At 36.9% G+C, this 19,815-nt stretch overlaps 1 protein-coding gene across 4 annotated transcripts in view; it reads right to left on the bottom strand.

Moving 5' to 3' along the window:
* Positions 1–367: 367 nt before the first annotated feature.
* Positions 368–19,815, bottom strand: part of Pja2 (praja ring finger ubiquitin ligase 2) — a 51,178-nt gene continuing 31,730 nt past the window's right edge. Inside the window, exons 5-10 of one of the 4 annotated variants that reach the window (XM_034521183.2) lie at positions 14,749–14,934; positions 10,592–10,777; positions 7,789–7,900; positions 6,089–6,203; positions 5,629–5,750; positions 368–2,900 (exon numbers count right to left, since the gene is read on the bottom strand). In XM_034521183.2, coding sequence (XP_034377074.1) covers positions 2,775–2,900; positions 5,629–5,750; positions 6,089–6,203; positions 7,789–7,900; positions 10,592–10,777; positions 14,749–14,934 — 847 coding nt within the window. In that variant the 3' untranslated portion in view covers positions 368–2,774. The remainder of the gene's footprint in view (positions 2,901–5,628; positions 5,751–6,088; positions 6,204–7,788; positions 7,901–10,591; positions 10,778–14,748; positions 14,935–19,815) is intronic. The other 3 variants (XM_076914663.1, XM_034521184.2, XM_076914664.1) reach the window with 3 other exon arrangements.

The raw sequence follows: 19,815 nt of genomic DNA, 5'->3' as shown, positions 1-19,815 counted from the left end.
TCTGAGCCCTCTGTGAACCACAAAGGATCCTTCTTGATGAGCATATGTGATGGCAGTCCCACGTTCGGTTTGGAGACAGCCAACTCAAGTGAGGCATCACAGAACTTCAAGAGTTTCCAGTCTGAGTCAGCTAGGCTCTGCAGAGGACTATGGGATTGCTGAAAATGTCAGGCAGAAAAGGGCAACAGCTCTTAAGTCAGAGCCTCTGCAAGAGCACAAGCTTGCTAGCTGTAAGTGGTCCCTAGATTTCTTAGGGAAAAAAAATCTATCAGCTCAATCTAGAGTTCTTTAAGACTTGTGTTCTTTGTTACTGACTCTAAATCCTTCAAGGATTATGTTATAAAAGTGATAGGATCACACAATTAAATATTAGAAATGAACACCGAGTATATCCTGTTTATTGTTTATGATTTACACGGAAAATGCCGGGCTGGGATTGTAGAACAATAAACCAATCATTACAGTTAGACCTGGGCTTTTGAAAACCTTGCATTCCATTTTAACAGCTCATATATATTTAACAGCTTATATATAAATCCATATCACAAATAATCTTAAAAGTTAGTTAGCTTAGAGATAACAACTAAGAAACACAAAAGAAACCAACATGAGTCAAACTTTAAATATCAGCATTCATATTACAAGAAATAAGAAAATGTTCAAAATATTAAAATTAATAGGCCAAGTAACAACATAAAATAGAGAAATAAGATAAATGATAATTTTATCAATATTTTTACTATTTCTAATTTACCTTCAGATATTCTTAAGTTTTCAAAAAGATCCAAAATAAGATCAAATAATATATTGGGGTCTGAACTTGTCAGGTTTGTTACCATGAAAGTCGTAAAACTTCATTTTCCTTTTTAAAACCATTAAAACAAGTCTCATTCAGTGTTCTCCTCCACAGCAGCTGTGTATGTGGAGTAAGGAGCCAACAATGAAGGACGGAACAGATGGGAAGCAAAAAGTACAACAGCTTTCTTACGTTCAACTCTCTGGTTGAGTTTGGAACCAAACCCCTTAACAACTGGCAGATAATAGCTAAATCTTAATAGGCAAAGAAGAAATATTTTCTTTGGGACAGCTGCTATCTAGAAGAATAAAACCAAGGTCCCGTAATACTGACTAAACATAACACGTGGCTTGTTACACAGCAATCTGCAGCAATATAAGTTTAATCAGTAAGTGCCAAAACTAATAAACAGTACATTAAAAAAAAAAACAAGCAAATAAACCACACAATTCACAAATTTCCACAGTATACACACAGGAACTAATGTTAATCTGGTATGACTTCTGATACTAACTGATCATCAATGAAATATGGTATGGAAAGATCACAGAGTAAAAACAAGCAAAGGTTAGTTTATACAACGTTGACTATATACATCAGAAGGAAACATGCTAGCTAGAGCAACATTAAGGCCTGAATTCAAGCATTCAAAGTCACAGAAGCCCCAGAAAACCCCTAAATTACAAGTTCACCACATCACTTGCATGCAATGTTCACTTCTGTTTTACCCATAAAAGGATACACAGTATTTGCTGTAAATACCAGCCACATTTACAATATATGCAAAAATCAGAATGCAAGTGTTATGTTTCTTATATTTAAGCCTCAAATGTGCCAACAGTGAAGTTTCATTTATTTTTAAGACTGGAAAAAAAAGAAAGAATATAGATACTCAGAGATATTACACAAATTCAATGAAACTGCATTTCGGAAGCTATATAAATATTCTCAAAACTAGATGAGCGGAGGACCAGGTGGATGTGCACTCGCTCTGTGCTCCAGCACTGTACCTTCTAAGCCATTGTTCCCCAGTGCTGACATCAGGTCTTACCTGTAAGCTACCTATTACACCCATGTCTGTATAGACTTGCCTACTCATGTGATCACCTAAAAGCTGTGCAATTCTTATTTGGGGTGATATAGTTACAAACATGACCATGTGCAAATCTTCAGACCTTCTAAAGTAGAACCCAAACTACCTTAAGCTAACTACATCCAACTTCTTAAACAAATGAGTGTTCTGGACCTTCAAGTATTTAACAAGTAGAAGCAGACTAGATAAGGGCTTAGATAGTGTTTTATAAGGCCAAACACATGAAACTGTGCCAAGCATGAAGCACATCAAATTATTCACATGCTTTACTAGCCTTTAAACACATCCAGTGTTCACTGAATATTTTATTACACAACCATTTCAGGAGGTTTACATCTAAGATGTATTTTTTTTTTTTGTATTCTGGTCAAAATTTTAGTCTTTGTTTGGCATTCTGAAAAGCTTTAATCTTAACCTTCTCAGTATTTTTATAAACCAAGAGGTTTCGATGTAGCAAAAGCAAAGGGACCAGTGAAAAAGCATGCTTTAGAATTCCGTTTATTTTCAATGAAACCAAATTGTACTACTGTTGTGATCACAGTTTCACATCTGATGTGGAAAGGAGAGCTTAATTATGATCTCTTAGTGGCAGCAGTTTAGACAAAACAGAAACGTATGCCACAGAGATGACTACTGACGTTACAATGAACACCATGTTCAACTAAAGAGAATGGTTGCACTGCTTCAACATTCAGCTTGAAAATGTTTAGTATGTTCTGCAAATCTAAGTTCAGTTTAGAAAGGTTAATATTCTCTTTCTAAACTATGGCATATACTATATAGAGCATTTTAAATATATTTATATATAATTATTTGCACATCAGATTTAGAAGGAATTTGCAGATTTACTGTGATAGAATTTCCATCTCACTTCCATGTGATGGTTTACGGGGCTTCTTCAGCATTGTCATTTGCAGGTGAGACATCAGGGTCAGGGTCAGAGGAAGCAGCTGCAGACGCATCAATAACTGCAGGTGGGAAGTGACGGCGGCACACAGGGCATGTTCCAGACTGGAGGGAGGGAAACAAACCAACCAACCAACCAGTCAGAAATCATAGGATCATTATCCTACAAACAAGTATCTCTTAAGAAAAGATTCTGTTGTTTTAAACTTTGTGTGTGCACACACACGTTGGGATAGGTGCCCATGGAGCCACGAGTGTGTTAAGATTCCTCAAGAGCTGGAGGTACAGCAACTGTAATTCACTTGACCTGGTGTTATAAACCAAATTCAGCTCCTCTGTTAGAGGCAAATGCATTCTTAACTGCAGTTCTCTTTCTTCCCAAATCAAGTATTTACAAACAAACAAACAAAAAAATGCATCTCAAATCCCCATGACATAAGGACAAAATTTTAAAGCCTTTTGTTTAATGCCATCTCAAAATTTAAATGCCAGACTCCAATTTCTTTTAAACAAAACAGTGTGTTATGATCATGTTCATATCTTGGATTCAACTCGCTTTTTGTTCATGGAATTTTTATTTAGAACTTCCATGCTTGGCATGGGTGTTATGGTCAAAGCTGAGCAAAGAATCAGTGCATATTCCTCGTGGGGGTCGCAGTTTAACTTCCTAACAACCTAAATCAAATCGTTACATTTTCTGTTAGGCACATGTGAAAGATACCACACAACTGGCTCACCAAAGTATATTGCCACCAGTCCCTTCCTTATTATATACACGTAGTAACATGTAGTTATACACATGCTAGTGTAGACAGATGTGATAAAACACATGGACTTCAGACCTTATTTTATTCATCAGGGAATTCATTTCTACAAAGAGACCAAGTTCTGTGCCATCTAAATAACAAAACAAACCAACCACAGACCTAGGAAAGAAGGTAAGGGAGTGGGCTTTAGGACCCATGGAAGACAACAGAGATCTATCATCTAACAGATGACAGATCATTTCCTTGCAAATCTGATCTTTGTCCCAATATACCTCCCTGATAGAAGGGTGGTGGAGCTATCACACTGTTGAAAGTGACAAAGAATTTTATCTTAGAAACCTTTTTTCCAGGGGTGGCTTCATGCTAAGTTTTTCCTCAGATGACAAGAACTAGATTGTTAGGCCACAGGTAAAGGGTGGAGGGCTGGCTGGTGTGCAGGAGTGGACACGACCCACAGGCTCGGGTACACACTGTGCACATTTGTAGCCTTTATTTCTGCTTTTCTACTAACTTCAGAAATATCTTCTGACTAGCATCACCTCTGCTACCATGCACTAGAATTACAAGTTCTCTTCTAAATAAGTCTGATCTTAACTTCTGCTGACTTACTGTCACTTTTCCATACCAGGTGTTTATACTATAATACAACATATAAATGTTAAATATAATATGGACTATTTCAACTTGTGAAGTATATAGTCTATTGTTTGAAATAGCCATCTATGCTATAATCAACATAACAGCAAATAAACAGGTTAAGAGAAGTCATCACCCACAATGCTGGGACTTGAAACCCACATGATCTGCGCTCATCCACTGACAATCCTTATGTTAACATGCAGCTCACTGAAGTCTCTGACAGGTCTTTGTAATTTGTACCATAAATTAAGGTTTATTTGCCATTTTGTTATTTAAAAGCCGTCTCCGATTGTTACTAGCAGTGCTGCTGCTACTTGTGCTTTTAACATTTACTAGGTTATCGCACTAGCTCTCACAACATTGTGTGATATACATATCACCATAGGAACACATGTTTACCAAAAACACCTTAAAATTAAAATGAAAAAAGCGAGCAGTAATCAGGTATAGAACATTCAACTTCAACTTAAAAGAGCACTGCACTTCATGGACATTTTTGTGTTCCATTATCCAACTCTGAGCAAGTCTACGGCAGAATGAAGAAATTTAGCTCTATCACAAAAACTAAATTGTAATGAAAATGAGTTGGGGGGGCAGAAGCACATAAGGAAAAGGTTTTAAAGTTTGAGCAGAAAAAAAGGACTTAGGAATATATTTTTAAAAATATATTAGGTATTAGAAAAAAGCTTGTACAATCCCTTTGGAGAAAAAAAAAATAAAGAAAACCAATCCCATAAATGTCAACAACTGGGGACAGTACAGATGCATCCACTTGTGGGTGAGAATATGGGAATTGAAGGCAGGGCAAAGAAGCAATTGAGGGAGCCAGAGGAGTAATAAAAAATATTTCAGCAAATGAGACAGTCCAGTGAGTATACAAGAGGCAGTGGCAACAGATGCTGTAAGGACAGTGAACATCTCTACACTGGATTTCAGGGGCTTTGACACAGTTTAAGCAGGAAGTGACAGAACAGAGAAACAGCAGAGAAGGAGGGAAGGGGCAGGGGCTTCTACTAAGCTAGATGGTGAGCACCCTCATGTGACAGCAGAGACCACAGGATCTAAGTAAAACCATTTCTCAAGTAACTTGAATACACCTAAAGTATTGGCAAATCTTTAAGGCAGGTCTATAAAAAGTAGACGAGGGGTCACTTGAATGATCACTGTATTTCTCTCATACCTTTCCAGCAACACCTGTGCACACTTGCAAAATGCTTTTTTATTATTACAGTAACCATTGAGGGGTATAAAAGAGTCTTTTGAGATACTTCTGAAAACAGTTTCAGAGCTGTAAATTTAGCACACACTAAATAGCTGCTGCTGTCTAGATGTGTGTCTAGATCAAACAGGCTTAAAGGTCATTACTCTGATTACTTGTATTAAATATTGTGAAACTAGTAAGTATTATCAAGTCCACCTAAACTCACCTTCTGTAGCCAAATGGAGACACAAGGCTTATGAAAGAAGTGGTGGCAAGGCAGCTCTGTGGCGATGTCATCCTTGATGTACTCACTGCAGCAGATGGGGCAGCACTGCTCCTGACCAATGGCTGAGAACAAACAGTGCACATCCGTCAAGCATAAGTGTTCAACAGTAATAAAACTGATCACACATGACAGCCATGAAAGATGAAAGAGGCACAGTTTTGCCAATTAACTGACAAGCACGATTCTAGCAAAATAATTTGGAATTTCATAAGCATTCCTCTTTTAAAAAGACAGCTGGTAGACACTTGACCTTTGTAATTTTATTTCACATTTTCTACTATGTGAAAGTTTGTCAGCTTCTGGCTTAACTACTTCATCTCCTAAGTGCCCCAATACACCAAATATACAATACACCAAAATATACAACATGCCATCTCAAACTTGAGAACTCTGACGTTACCAGTATGATCTTCTAGAACAAGAGTTTCTGGAAGTCCATCAATGCTTTCCTTACTGGCAGGTGGATTAGCCACCTCAACATCTACTGCAAGAGACTCTAAATGTGCCAGCGCAGTCTGAAAAAGAAAAAGTATAGTTCTTTGATAGAAGACACTTTAAAATAGTAATGGGAAACCATTTTTAAGATGTTTCATCAATTTATATTTACCACATTCTCATATTCTGTCAGTCTTTTGCCCAATTAATTCCTTTCCAATAGGACTACCGCCAAGGTCATTAAGTCAAATACATGCGTGCGCACATGCATGCACACACACACACACAGACACACACACACACACACACACACACACACACACACACACACATCTGTAGAAAGCCCCGCCTATCACAGCCTTGATCTTGTTTCTAATAATAAGCTCCTTGCTCATTATAACTGCACTTTTCAAATGAATGGTCAGAGCTCTTATGTGGGATCAACAATGTCAGGAAAAGAAACACTTTACAAATTTTACTCTTACTTCATGAGATAAAATGTCATGGTTACAATGTGAAAACAACAAACTGACTCCTGGGGTTTCATCTACTCGCACAGAATCAGCACATGCACTTACTAGTCAACAAGTATTACAAGGTTACCCAGCCAACTTTATTTAGGGGCTAAATCCCTGTAAATGACTATCCAATGAAGGTGGAAAAAAACAACTGGTCACATGAATGTCTGTGTGACTCATCCTCTCCCTTTTATCTGACAAGCAGGCCTTTCCTCGTTGCTGCTGGTTTTCATTACATGTCTTACTGCACATAGAGCTGTTTCCTTTGCCTGGCACTCTCTGTCCATCCAGAAAACCTACACCAGTAATCCCATGTCACGATGGAATCTTCTTTCTGAGCTGCTCTCAATCAGGATAACTAAAACTACACTATATGTTGTTATTATAGCATATCCTAATAACAACATCAGAAGATCACAAAGCTATAACACTTCATTAATCTAGCTTAATACTTTATTATTGAGATGGCTATCAAAACTGAGCCCCTTCCTGGTATGAATGCAAAAAATGTTGTAGCCAATGCAGAAAACAGTATGGAAATTGCTAAAACATTTAAAAATAGAATTACTTAGCCAGGTGGTGGTGGCGTACTCCTTTAATCCCAGCACTTGAATGGCAGAGGCAGGTGGATCTCTGTGAGTTCAAGGCTAGTCTGGTCTACAGAGTGAGTTCCAGGACAGCCAATGATACACTTTAGAAACACTGTCTCAAAAAACCAAATAACTAAATGAAAATAAATAAATAAATAAATAAATAAATAAATAAAACAGTTACTATGCAATCCAGCAATTCTACTTCTCAAAACAGCTAAAGCACAGACTAGTCCAGATGTATCTGATCACAGCATGACTTATAATGGCCATACAGTGGGGAAGTAGGAACAAACCAAATGTGCACTGATAAAATACACACTCACATACACACACCTAACAATATACATTCATAAAGATGAAAACATAAAATTTTTGCTGAATATGTTTTTCTAGGTATAAACTCAAAAAGTAATCAGACAGAAAAAAGTGTGCCTGTGTGTGAGAGGAAGCAAATCTAACTGCAAGTCAGTGCTATCTGGACAACAGGGTCTCTCTGTGCCCAGGTGAATTCCTGTGTAAATAATCACAGTAGGAGTTATCACTTATGAAGATACCTCCATAGCCTGGGCTAAGCGTTCTTCTAGTGCCATGTAGGTGAGGAACTGAGGATCCACATAAGAAATAGCTTCAGCAACTCCAAGTCCATCTGCAAAACCATCAAACAGGCTGAAAAAAAAATAAGACCCATAATTATAATTTCAGAAGTTGTACAGTGAAGATAATTTTATACTAACATATTGGTAGGCTGTACAAATTCTGTAAGCAGAAAACTCTTGAAATAGTTTCCTATGAATTGTGTGGACTGAAGAACAGGAAGAGCAGCAGAAAAGTTAAGTGTTAAATATAAAGAGTTAGCATAGCCGACTGGCTCACCAGTCTGTGACCTCACTGCACACAGTGTGCAGGAAATCCTCCCTGTGCTGCTGACTCAGAAGCCTGCTTTACAGTAGTATTTTTACTCATGCAATCCCTTCTCTGTATTTTCCTCTCTGTTAATTTTAGTTTCCAATCTGGGTGAAGGTGAAAATATGAGAAAGAAAATTATTGTATTTGAATTCTATATCACTACATAAGAGCACTCCTCAAACCCCTGCCCACTCTGAACTGTTTAGTTACTTTAGGTTTTACAAGATTTTACTTTCTTAAGCTTTCTCCAATCTCTCTTCCTCCCCCTGGCTAAGAACCAAAGCACCTTCATTTATTAATATCTAGAAAACTATTTTTCATCGAATTGTTCATTTTTAAGACTTCGGGTGCTAAAGAACTATAAGCCCTTCAAGAAAAACAGGTTTGAGTCTGATGTAAAGCTATTTCCTTTATCCTTAAGTCAGATTCCAAATTTTCCCTGGCCCTAGAATTAAGTATTTCAAAATTAGGAAGCCCAGGCATATCCTAGCATTGAGGAGACAGAGGCAGTGGATTCCAGTGGGTTCCTGGCTACCAAGAATTACATATTGATATTCTATCTTAAAAGAAATTCAAACAAAACAAAGCACCCAAGTATGCCACTGGCCATTTGAGCTCTAATCTTGCTGCCTTGGGAATTAATTCAATTTCATTTCTTCTATGGTTTCTTCTGCAGGCAATTCCCACATTCTTGTGTAGTTCCAATCTTTGTACACAGCTCCTGACCCACATTCCAGTTGCCTGCGGGGTGCACTGAGTAGATGTTCTCATATCACTGTATAAACCCAAGAGTCTAAAATGGTTTGTCTAACGGCTAACTTCTGTTGACCTCCATATCTTCTCAACATTTGAGTATCAGAGTCAGAAACAGTTATACAAGTTACCTTAAAATAGTCAACCAGTTGGCTACCACTGAATTACAAATAAATTGCACAAAGAAAAAATATTAAGAAATATTCTTAATAATATCAAGAAAATTTAGTTTAGGAGTATTGGAAATCAACAAACATCATATAAAACACAGGAATATTCTTTCCCACCCACACAGTTTAGAATGAAAGGAATCACCAATCTACTCTTGCAATACCGACATTTTATCTAACAGTGAACAAGAATGCAAAGAAAATGGCTTGTGATTAGTCAAATAGAATTTAACTGAATCACAGCTAACATGAAAAATTTATTTTATGACTCTGATTAGTTTTTTATTTATAAAATAAATTAAACAGGCACACAAAGATTCCAGGCATAGAGATAGCATACTGCAGATACACAAGAAACTGGAGAAATAGTCCTTCCATGCACACTGCTTTCCAACAGGTTAGATTAAAACTCTGAAACAACACTAACATGTCTACTTCCTACAGAAAATCCATCCAAATGACTGGACTAAATTACTTCCTAATCATTCTTTTCTTCAGTAGCATCAACAAACCTGGCCACTCAGGACATGACATCTAGTTGTAATTGAGCCACTAAAGGATAATCAGTGATAAAAACTCATGTTCAGACACAAATTACTAATGGATGCTAAACCTCTCAGATGGGAAGTTTGACAGTTGGAGAATGAGCAGGTTATTTATAGTCTCAAAGTAGCCATTGGCTAAAATGAGAAATGGTAATTAGAAAGTTCAAAGTTGTCTGCCATATGTGTCTTCTGGTATGCACTTAGGACAAAATGTATCAATTCTTTGTTGTTCTTGCTAAAAAATTAGCAATATGATAATTGAATTATGTATGTATGATATTGGAATTACAATGTGAAGGAGAGTCCATAAAATAAATGGCCTAAACTTTTAAAATATTTGTCAGAATTGAAATAAAAAGATTAAGGCCAGATTAAAGAAACATGTTAACTAAATGCAGTGATCATTTCCTATAAAGTCAGTCATGAGATAACTATGAACACTAGAGTAGGCCCTGGGGATTAAATTATTAGTACTATAAATATTAATTTTATGATTTTAGCAATTATGTGTTATCTAAGAAAATGTTCACATTTTTCAGAAATTTATTATCAAATTTTTATAGGTAAAAAAAAAATTTCTGTGGACTTATTTATAAAAGGGTCAGAAGAATTCATACCATAAATACAGAGAAAAAACGAAAGGGAGAATGGTGTAAACACTGTTTTAAAATTTAACATCTAAGAAATCTTAGTGAAGGATATATGGGAATAGCCTGCATCATTTTGCTGATGTTCCTGTAAGTCTGAAACTGTTTCAGGTATTGACATATTCAAAGCCAGAGCGCCTTAAATATTTTTCTCTTAAAACCAATGCTACAAAGATGTGAAAGCCAAAGAAGGCTGAGAAAAACAGTGAAACAGCCCATCCATGGGGCCAGTGACATCTGTGGCTGAGAGAGGAAGAAGCCTAAGCTCACCTAGCACAGGCAGTGCCTACACTGTCTCCTCATTGTTAATGGAGCATGCAGCCACAAGGCACAAACCTCCAGTCCACGTCCAGGTCTTCACTCACGCTCGAGTCGTCCTCAAGGTTGTTGTTGCCATCCAACATGAAAGCTTCTGGCTGTGCAAACTCATTGGCAGGCTCGTTCCCTTCATCACTGCTGCTCTCATTGACCTCATTGTACTGTAACCAGGGAATCTCGCCCTCTTCCAAGGATGTCTGTTCCCTGATAGAAGTATTAAAAAGGAAGTAACAAAACAATGTTGCTTTCACACATCACACTGCATGTTACAGGCATTCTACTTAGTATGTGTAAGTACATTCTTGTTTTAAGTCCTTGGTACCCATGATTCTAAATGGCTGTTTTCCTTATCTGCATTTCAATCAAAAACAAATGGGCTGGTGAGATAATACAGTGAGTCAAAGCTCCTGTCGCCATGCCTAAGGACTTTGAGTTCAAGCCCCAGGATCCACACGGTAGAGACAACCCAACTCTTACAAGTTGTCCTTTGTCTTTGTCCTCCCCCCTACCTCCAACACACACGCGCGCGTGCGCACACGTGTAGACACACACACACACACACACACACACACACACCCTTTTAAAAAAGATTTGTGTGTGTCTGGGTGTATGTGAATATACAGATTGTACATGCCTGTACACATAACACAGAAGCCAAAAGAAGACAGTAAGTATCCTCCTCTGTAATGCTCCACTAATTCTTATGAGGCAGAGAGAGTCTCTCTGGGACTTGAACCTAGGACTTACATTTTCTCTGTAAGCCAGTAGTCCCAGCAGCCCCAGCAGCCATAGCAACCAGTCTACCTCTGTTCCCTTCACACCTCCTAACAGTGCCATTCCCTGGGCCAAGTGTAGTCAACCATCACACCTGACTTGTTACACTTAGTGCAGGGATCTCAACTCTCATCTTCAGATTGCTCAGCAAGTGATTATAGTTTTTGCCTAAAATACCATATTGTCCATAATAAATAAATAAATAAATATATACATATATATACATATACATACACACACACACACTTAAATGAGTCTTCTTTAGCTTTTTAAAATTCTACTAATAAACTTTTCCATATAAAAGCAAAGATAAGTCACTTTATATATATTTGTAACTAGTGATTACAAGGACTATTTCTACAGCCTACCTTTTCAGTCTTTTTTCCCCCTCTTCTTTTGTCTTTTTCTTTTTCAGTAGATTTTAATGTTTTTATTCAAGTTTTAATTCCTTTCCTTTTGTTACTAGGGACAAAATCTCATGTCTCGTGTATACCATGAAACTCTTGACACTGAACTACATTTCCAGTCCCTAATAATATGGTATTATTTTCCTCATTGAAATAGTTATCCTTAGAAAATTACTATACACACGTAACATAATAAAGCCAACTGATCCTATAGACGTCACCTAGTCATTTAAAAACTAATGGTGTCCAGTGTTGAGTTATATCCCTATCATACTTAGAGCAGAACAAATTACCAGGTAAATTATATAATGGATGATTTTGATGAAAACAGCTAATATCCCCCAAATGTATTTATTTATTCTTATGTGTTGGTATCCAACTTTAAGTAAGAATGTTCTCTTAAACTTCAAGCTATATTCAGTGGTCTACTTTTCATTGACAGTAGATAACTGATAACTAACACTTGCAAGTAAGTTCCTATTTTCTAGATCTCCCTGTCCATCTACTTGGTGATCAAAGTGAAAACCTACATTATTACTGATGCCTCATTCTCCCTCAATACAACAACCTATTGTATTGTTTGAAACTTCAAAATATTTTCAAACTTCGGAGTATTTTTTTTCTGGAAGGAGAGGGCCTGAGCTGATAATCAATGCCAGGCTTTTATGCACACTGCCAAGTGCTCTACTACAGAGTCATATCCTCAGCTATGAAGCTTGTTTTCTAAAAGTCACACGTTTCCATCAATCAGAACAATTAATTCACTTTTTATAAACTTTAGCGCATTTCCAATTAATCAGCACAAAGCAGATGATCTTTTAAAATACCTATCAGAACAGTTAACTCTCCATTTAAAAATCTCCTGCTCTCTGATGGTACAGTAAACTTCTGATGGTACAGTATGGGCTGCAGTCTGGGTCTTACTTTTATCACATCAGATCCACCACATCACCAATGTTACATAATCCTTTTCGGTATTTCTACCCTTAAGTTTGCCTAGATAGCTCTACTTTAACCATTAAATGAATTTTTTTATTTTACAAAAATCTTCAAAAAATTAATATTTATTTTGTGTGTGCATGTGCGTGTATGTGTGTGTGTGTGTGTATAAGTGTGCACGCATTTGGTGGGACATGCATGCCATCACATTTTGTAGCAATCAGAGTACAACTTACAAGAGCATTGAATTATTTTTTTCCAGCATATGGCTTTATAAACTAAAAATTGAAAGAATTTACTTGTCATAAAAAAATGTTTAAGTAATCAAAGATAGTCACTTATAAATAAAGTAGCTGGATGGTGTTTCATCACCCAATGCTAACAACATTTACCAGAATAAATAACTTATTTTAACAACAGAGGAAAAACTACAGAAAAAAAAAAGAAAAACATCATGTTTTTAAGGAAAAGCAAATTGATACTGACATCAAAATCTACAAATCATTCTAATTTAAGGATATCAACAGCTAAGTTCTGTACAAAATAACACAAACAATCCATCATTAAACCATAACTACATAATCATGCTTCACATATTTTTTTAAAAAGTAGGATGGTTAAGTATCATTAAGAAGTTTCAGCAATGAAATTTCCTATGATCAACAGGGCAAAATGATTTTGTTACAATTTTTATAATGAAAAAATTTAAAATTCAGTATTCTTGCTAGAATGCCAAAAAATAAATTAAAAAGTTGTTATTCCTTAATGTGATTTAAACAATGTTTTCCTCTAAAATTAGAGATGAGGGTGTCTACTCTCTCCTCTTATTCAATATAGTACTTTTTAAAGCCTTATCTAGCTCAATATAGCCAGAAAGAAATATGAAAGGAAGAAGCCTAATAATCTCTGTTTGGAGACAGTATGTTTCTATTCTTAAACAAACCTAAAATTTCTACCAGAAATCAAACAGATTCAATAAGAACCTGAAACAAAGTAACAGAATAGAATAAACATAAAAAATCAGTAATTTCTATATGGCAGTAAATGATCTTGCTGAGAAATAAACAAGAGGGAAAAATGACATTCATAACAGCTTCTAAAATAACAGACACAGCTACACACACATGGGGGTAGGAGAAAGAAAGATTCCAACCTGTTCTACTGGGGAAATACTACAAGGACAGCCAAGCTGAGAGCCACAGGTCCTTTCTAGGTTTTGGAAACACAATTCTACCAATTCACTTACATATTGCCTATGGCTGATTTTATGCTTCAACAAAATAGATGAGTAGCTACAACAGACACTGGCATACATAACCAACAATATTTATCTGGCTTTTCACAACTTAAACTTGACAACCCCTAGATAGGAGTATTTTCATTCAAGTTATAAAGTCAGAGATAGTTACTATACGCCACCCATGTTCTGGATATACTATCCAATTGAGCTAGATAAAGATTAAAATGTCAACTGCCTCTATTTCTTTGCACGCATCACTTAAAATACCATGACATGCTAAGTGTAATTTACCACAGATTTACCTCTTACAGCAGATTGTTCTCCCAAGTCTCTTCATTGAATGGCAATGGGCAACATTAATTCAATTATACTTAACTCAGCTGAAATGACCTTTCAAATAAGCAGTTTCAACCTCTGAGTTACAATACCTATCTCCCAAAATATTTACATTATCATTCATAACAGCAAAATTATAGTTATGAAGTAGTAACAGAAATAATTTTATGGTTGGGGATCACCACAACATGAGGAACTGTATTAAAGAGTTGCAACACTAGGAAGTCTCCAAACCGCTTTTTAAATACTCAAATTTCCTTTATAAATATAAAAACATATATCCTATCCTCATAAAAATACTGAAATTCCTAGCATTTAAAAGTGTTCCCTACAAAATACCAAAGCACCATGTAGAACCTATGTGTTCAACATGGGCTTCCCTATATAATTAAGAGTATATATACCCTACATTTGAATGTGGTGTATGCTGTTGTTGCATAATGCACATTTAAATAAATGAGTCTCTCTGTTCAACATACCCCTCCTGAAGAGACAATTCTTGGTTTTCTTCCTCAGGGCCACTACTATCACTCTGTAGCTCAGGTTCATTCTCATCTTTTCCTGGCAGAGTTTCCCAGCTTTCATCGCTTGAGGACTGGTCTTTTTCTGTGCCAGAAAATCGGTGAGGCAGAGAAGCAGACCATTCCCCATCACTGCACTCTGAACTGCAAATCAGAACAGACATAAACTACCATCATACACTAAGTTATTTTTGTCATGTGGAGTCATTATGGGCTAAGCAGGACTACTAATACCTAGGCTGAATCAGGTGCTCATTCAATATTTAAAAAAACATAAATAAATAGATAACAAAAATAAATACTCAACAGAATGTAAAACTGTCAAATGATTATGGCTCATAGCAGGTTATGAAGTATATCATTTTATTTTTTCTTTATACTAGAATATACAATTAATGGTATTTAAATAAGAGTTTAGACATAGAGACCTGGGTGGGAGAAGGGGGGGAGAGGGAGAACAAGGGGTAGGATCAGGTATATAGGGAGACAGAAGAGAAGCCCAGAGGGTCTGGAGAATGAATAGAAATATGCAGTAGTGTGGGGGGAGAGTTGCAGGGGAACCTCTAGCAAATCCAAGACACCAGGAATGTGAGAGGCTCCTAATGGGGATGACCTTAGCTGAAACAGTGGGGAGACAGAATCTAAAAAGATCACCTTCTTTTTGTAGGTAGACATGGCCCCCATTTGAGGCATGGGGCCAACCATCCACCTTCAAAATTCTTGACCCATAATTGTCCCTGTCTAAAAGAAATGCAGGTACAAAAATGGAGCAGGGACTGAAGGAAAGGCCATCCAGTGACTGGCTCAACTTGGGATCCATCCCATGTGCAGGCACCAAACCCTGACACTATTACTGATGCCATATTATGCTTACAGACAGGAGACTGGCATGGCTGTCCTCTGAGAGACCCTACCAGCAGCTGACTAAGACAGATACAGATATAGATACAGTCAACCATTAGACTGAGCCTGGGGACACCTATGAAAGAGTTAGGTGAAGGACTAAAGGGGATTGGAACCCCATAGGAAGAACAGTCTCAACTAACTCAGACCCCTCAGGGACTAAGCCACCAACCAAAGAGCATACATGGTTGGTCTGTTCCGCCAGACCCCCCCCCCCCCCAATACATATGTAGTAAGAGGACTGCCTTGTCTGGCCTCGGTGGGAAAGGATGTGCCTAATCATGTAGAAACTTGATGTCCCAGGGAAGGTGGATGCTAGTAGTTACTGATGAAAGTAGGTGGGTGGGTGGGTGAGTACCCTCTCAGAAGCAAAGGGGAGGGAAGATGGGGTGAAGAACTTGTGGAGGGTGGACAGGAAGGAGAGCAACATGTGGAATGTAAATAAAAAAATAATTAATTAAAAAATAAATGCAATTTGGGAATCAAAAACAATGTCTGAAATGACTATGTATTACTCACCTGATGTAAATGAAACAATTTTCTATTTATATACTGACCCTTAAAAAAAAGATTCTGGTCCTGTTTTATTATTTATTATTATATTTTTATTGTTTTATTATTTATTATTGTATTTATAAAGAACTCAGTAGTTCTTTATAAAGGAGAAACTTTGAGAGCAGCCAGCAATGATCACCTTTGTCCCTTACACAGACTATCACTGTCCTCTGGGTATTGTACTTCAATGTATTCTTTCTCCATCAAAATGTCATCACAAGCAACTGGCCCCTCACCCCTCAGGACTAGACCAGACTTCATTTCTTTGATGATAACTCATAAAATTGCCTTTTGAGGGGGGGCAATTATTCACGGACAGGGTGCTTGGCTTACTTGGTCCAAATCTTTGTATTGCAGCTACTTCTTTAATACTGCACTTATTTTTCTTAAGCATTAAGTAAACTTTGCGAGACACAATGGATGGGCTTACCAAAGCAGAGCCACCCAGAGCTCTCCCCTTGAAACTCTGGTGGTTGGAGATGGTCCAGCCAGGTACCTAAGCTGTAATCTGTAAAGACTAATGAACTAAGCTGTAGTTAGTAAGCTGTTTTCTATGCCTTACATCCTGCTCTAGTTCTGGGAGATACGCAATTCATGAAGCGTTTTGGTCTTGTTTTACTAAAACAAACAGCATTACAAAATTTAATTGATCTAAGGTATTTCCTAGTTACGTAAATATAGAATCAGTTTCCTTAATAACTTATTAACAGTTCCCAAGAAGACATTAAAGCTAAATATTTATTAGTTCTACGTAGATACTAAAGATGGTTCAATCATATAGCTTTATTGGTACTATTTGACTTGAAAAGGCTAGCAGAAGGCATTTATAAGGATGTTCCAAAAAACATGTGCATATTTGTGACAAGTGACTGAAACACATGAATGATTTCTAGTGCTACTTCAATTTGAATGTTACTAATTATGACATTAATGTTACATAGCCGGGCGGTGGTGGCGCACGCCTTTAATCCCAGCACTTGGGAGGCAGAGGCAGGCAGATTTCTGAGTTCGAGGCCAGCCTGGTCTACAGAGTGAGTTCTAGGACAGCCAGGACTACACAGAGAAACCCCGTCTCGAAAAACCAAAAAAACAAAACAAAACAAAACAAAAAACCAAAAAAAAACCCCGTAATTATGACTAAATATATTATTAATTTGTAAACCTAAAATCCTAACTGACCCAGAAAGTCAGAGGAGCCTGCAACCATGGTGACTTTCTACTACTCAAACTTTCAGACTGGCAACAGCCAATTTCTTTATTGAAAACATAAAGAAATATTGGTAATACCAAATTTCTAGGATCAAGCTTTGAAGCCAGACAGATTTGAATCCAGAATAATATCCTTAGAATCCATGATAATTTTTCTGTGCTTAATTTCCTCATTTATAAAATGACATTATTAATATTCATGTTTCAAGCCTACAATGATGTTTAGATTAAAAACTGGAGATAAAATATATAATACAATATTTGAAAAGAGGTGAATAGTTTAATAGGCAAACATTAACTTCTTTTATAGAATGGACTCTTATCATTTTAGCTATGTCAGTGGGTTGCTTACTGGCTAACCACAATTTTTTTCTTTTCTTTGCCAAAGAAAAGCTACACTATAGCAGCTCAATTATCCTGATGACCTCAGTCTCCTGGGAGACCCAACTTTGGTCTTTTTTTTACACTAAATATAAAAAATTATACCCTAGACCATTACCCAAACTAGGTCACCTGCTTCCTCATGAGTGAGAAAATACGGTGGTTTTTTTTTTTTTTTTTTCAATTTTAAACAGTTATAGTCTAAGTTATTATATATATGCCTAGTGAAGAAAAAAAAATCTACCCTATAGCAATCCTTTAAAAACTGTGTTCAGAGTGGAGGTCCAAACAAAGGATATCACTGTCACAGGGTATAAGGCTAAAAAGATAACCAACCATTTCTTTGTGGAGTCAGAGAATAAGAGGGTGCTTTTAGATGGTACTTTATGTTACTTCTACCTGAGATTTACAAACACAGTATTGCATTTGACTGGACTATTACAATAAATGTTCACAATAAAAAAAGGAGAGAGAGAGAGAGATGTCACAGAACTAAAGGTGGAGTTGGATCTGGGAGGAGTTGGGAGTAATTATTACCAAAAATTTCATTTGGTTGTCAAATTCATGTGTAAAGAGGGTGATATTAAGTTACAGTTTGATTTTAATATAACTATAAATGTTATCTAAGGAGCATGCCAATGATAAACCACATGAAGATTGAAGAGGTATATGACTATTTATTTTCAAAAAATTTTTTCCATAGGCTTTCTCTGTGTAACAGTAGCCCTGGCTGTCCTCACACTCTCAGAGAGTTTCACGGAGAAGCTAAGAGTGTCCTCAGTCTCCTGAGTGCTGGAATTACTAAATTACTTTTGAAAACAAGATGGAGAAGTCTGTAAGAATGTCTAAGCATGTGACTTACGGTCTTTGTTTGGCTGCTTGTAGATGTTTGCTGTCTTCTTTGCTATGGTAGTACCTACCATGTCAAAAATGCTTGTTTTGTTTTGATACTCAATTTATATAGAATGTAAAAAAGTAATCTCAGCCTTTAACAACGAATTTGTGTATTCTGTCTGTTCTTTATAAGGCTGGTAGTCACCATGGAAACAGAGAGCATTACTATATATTTGTAGAACACCTGTAACAGAGTCTGGTATCTTTTAATATATCAAATTATATTTTTAAAAAGCTAATCATTATTTTATCCTCCCAACAATATCAAAAGAAACAGGCTTTTAGTTTGCATTTGTGTGGTTATGGGGGTTAAACCTAGGACCATACATGTGCAAAGCAAGCCTCTACCACTGTGTTGTATCTCCAACCCATTTCTATTTTTTATGTTGAGGAGGGTCTTGCTAAGTTTAACCTTGAACTCTCAAGTAAGCCTGCAACGTTTTCAATCCTCCTGCTTTGCCCTCCTGTGTAGCTAGGATTCCATTATTTGTCTCTGAAGGTTTCCCTGTATGTCACAGTCTTTTTTGCTTTGTTTTGTTTAACCTTTTAGGCAAGATTAAGTAAGTCCTAGTGACAAGAAAAACTCTAAACAAAGCTTCAAGTCCTCTAAGAAATAATCAGAGGACAGCACATCTCTCTTCAAAAGAGGCCCGAGGTTAAAAAAAAAAAAAAGTGCTAGTATTAGTAAAAGATTCTCCCTCCATCCCTCCACTCCTCCTTTCCTTCCATATCTTAATCCTTGTCCTCAGTTACTACAGTTCTCAGAGTATATTTCAAGAGTAAGTGCTAACCTTAGTTCTTTGGTGTGATCCAGTAATTATATAGTGACTTGTTGGGAGCCGCAGTGCCAAGATGGCACGGACATCCTGTCCTCCCACTTGTAAACAACTGACTGCGCAGGTGCAAAAGGCAAAAGGCGCGCCAAAGTCACTGCCCATCCCGGGGCGTAATATGGGGTGATGAGTGAACAGCCAATCAGAAGTGAACATGCCACTCTAGGGTATATATAGCAGTGCCATTCCCGGGCTTGGGGTCTTTTCCGCTTTTGCTGTTACAAGAAGTAAAGCCTCGTCTGTAGCGATA

Source organism: Arvicanthis niloticus, chromosome 17 (genome assembly GCF_011762505.2).
Source record: "Arvicanthis niloticus isolate mArvNil1 chromosome 17, mArvNil1.pat.X, whole genome shotgun sequence".
NCBI classification, from domain to species: Eukaryota; Metazoa; Chordata; class Mammalia; order Rodentia; family Muridae; genus Arvicanthis; species Arvicanthis niloticus.
This window is presented reverse-complemented; position numbering and strand designations above follow the sequence as displayed.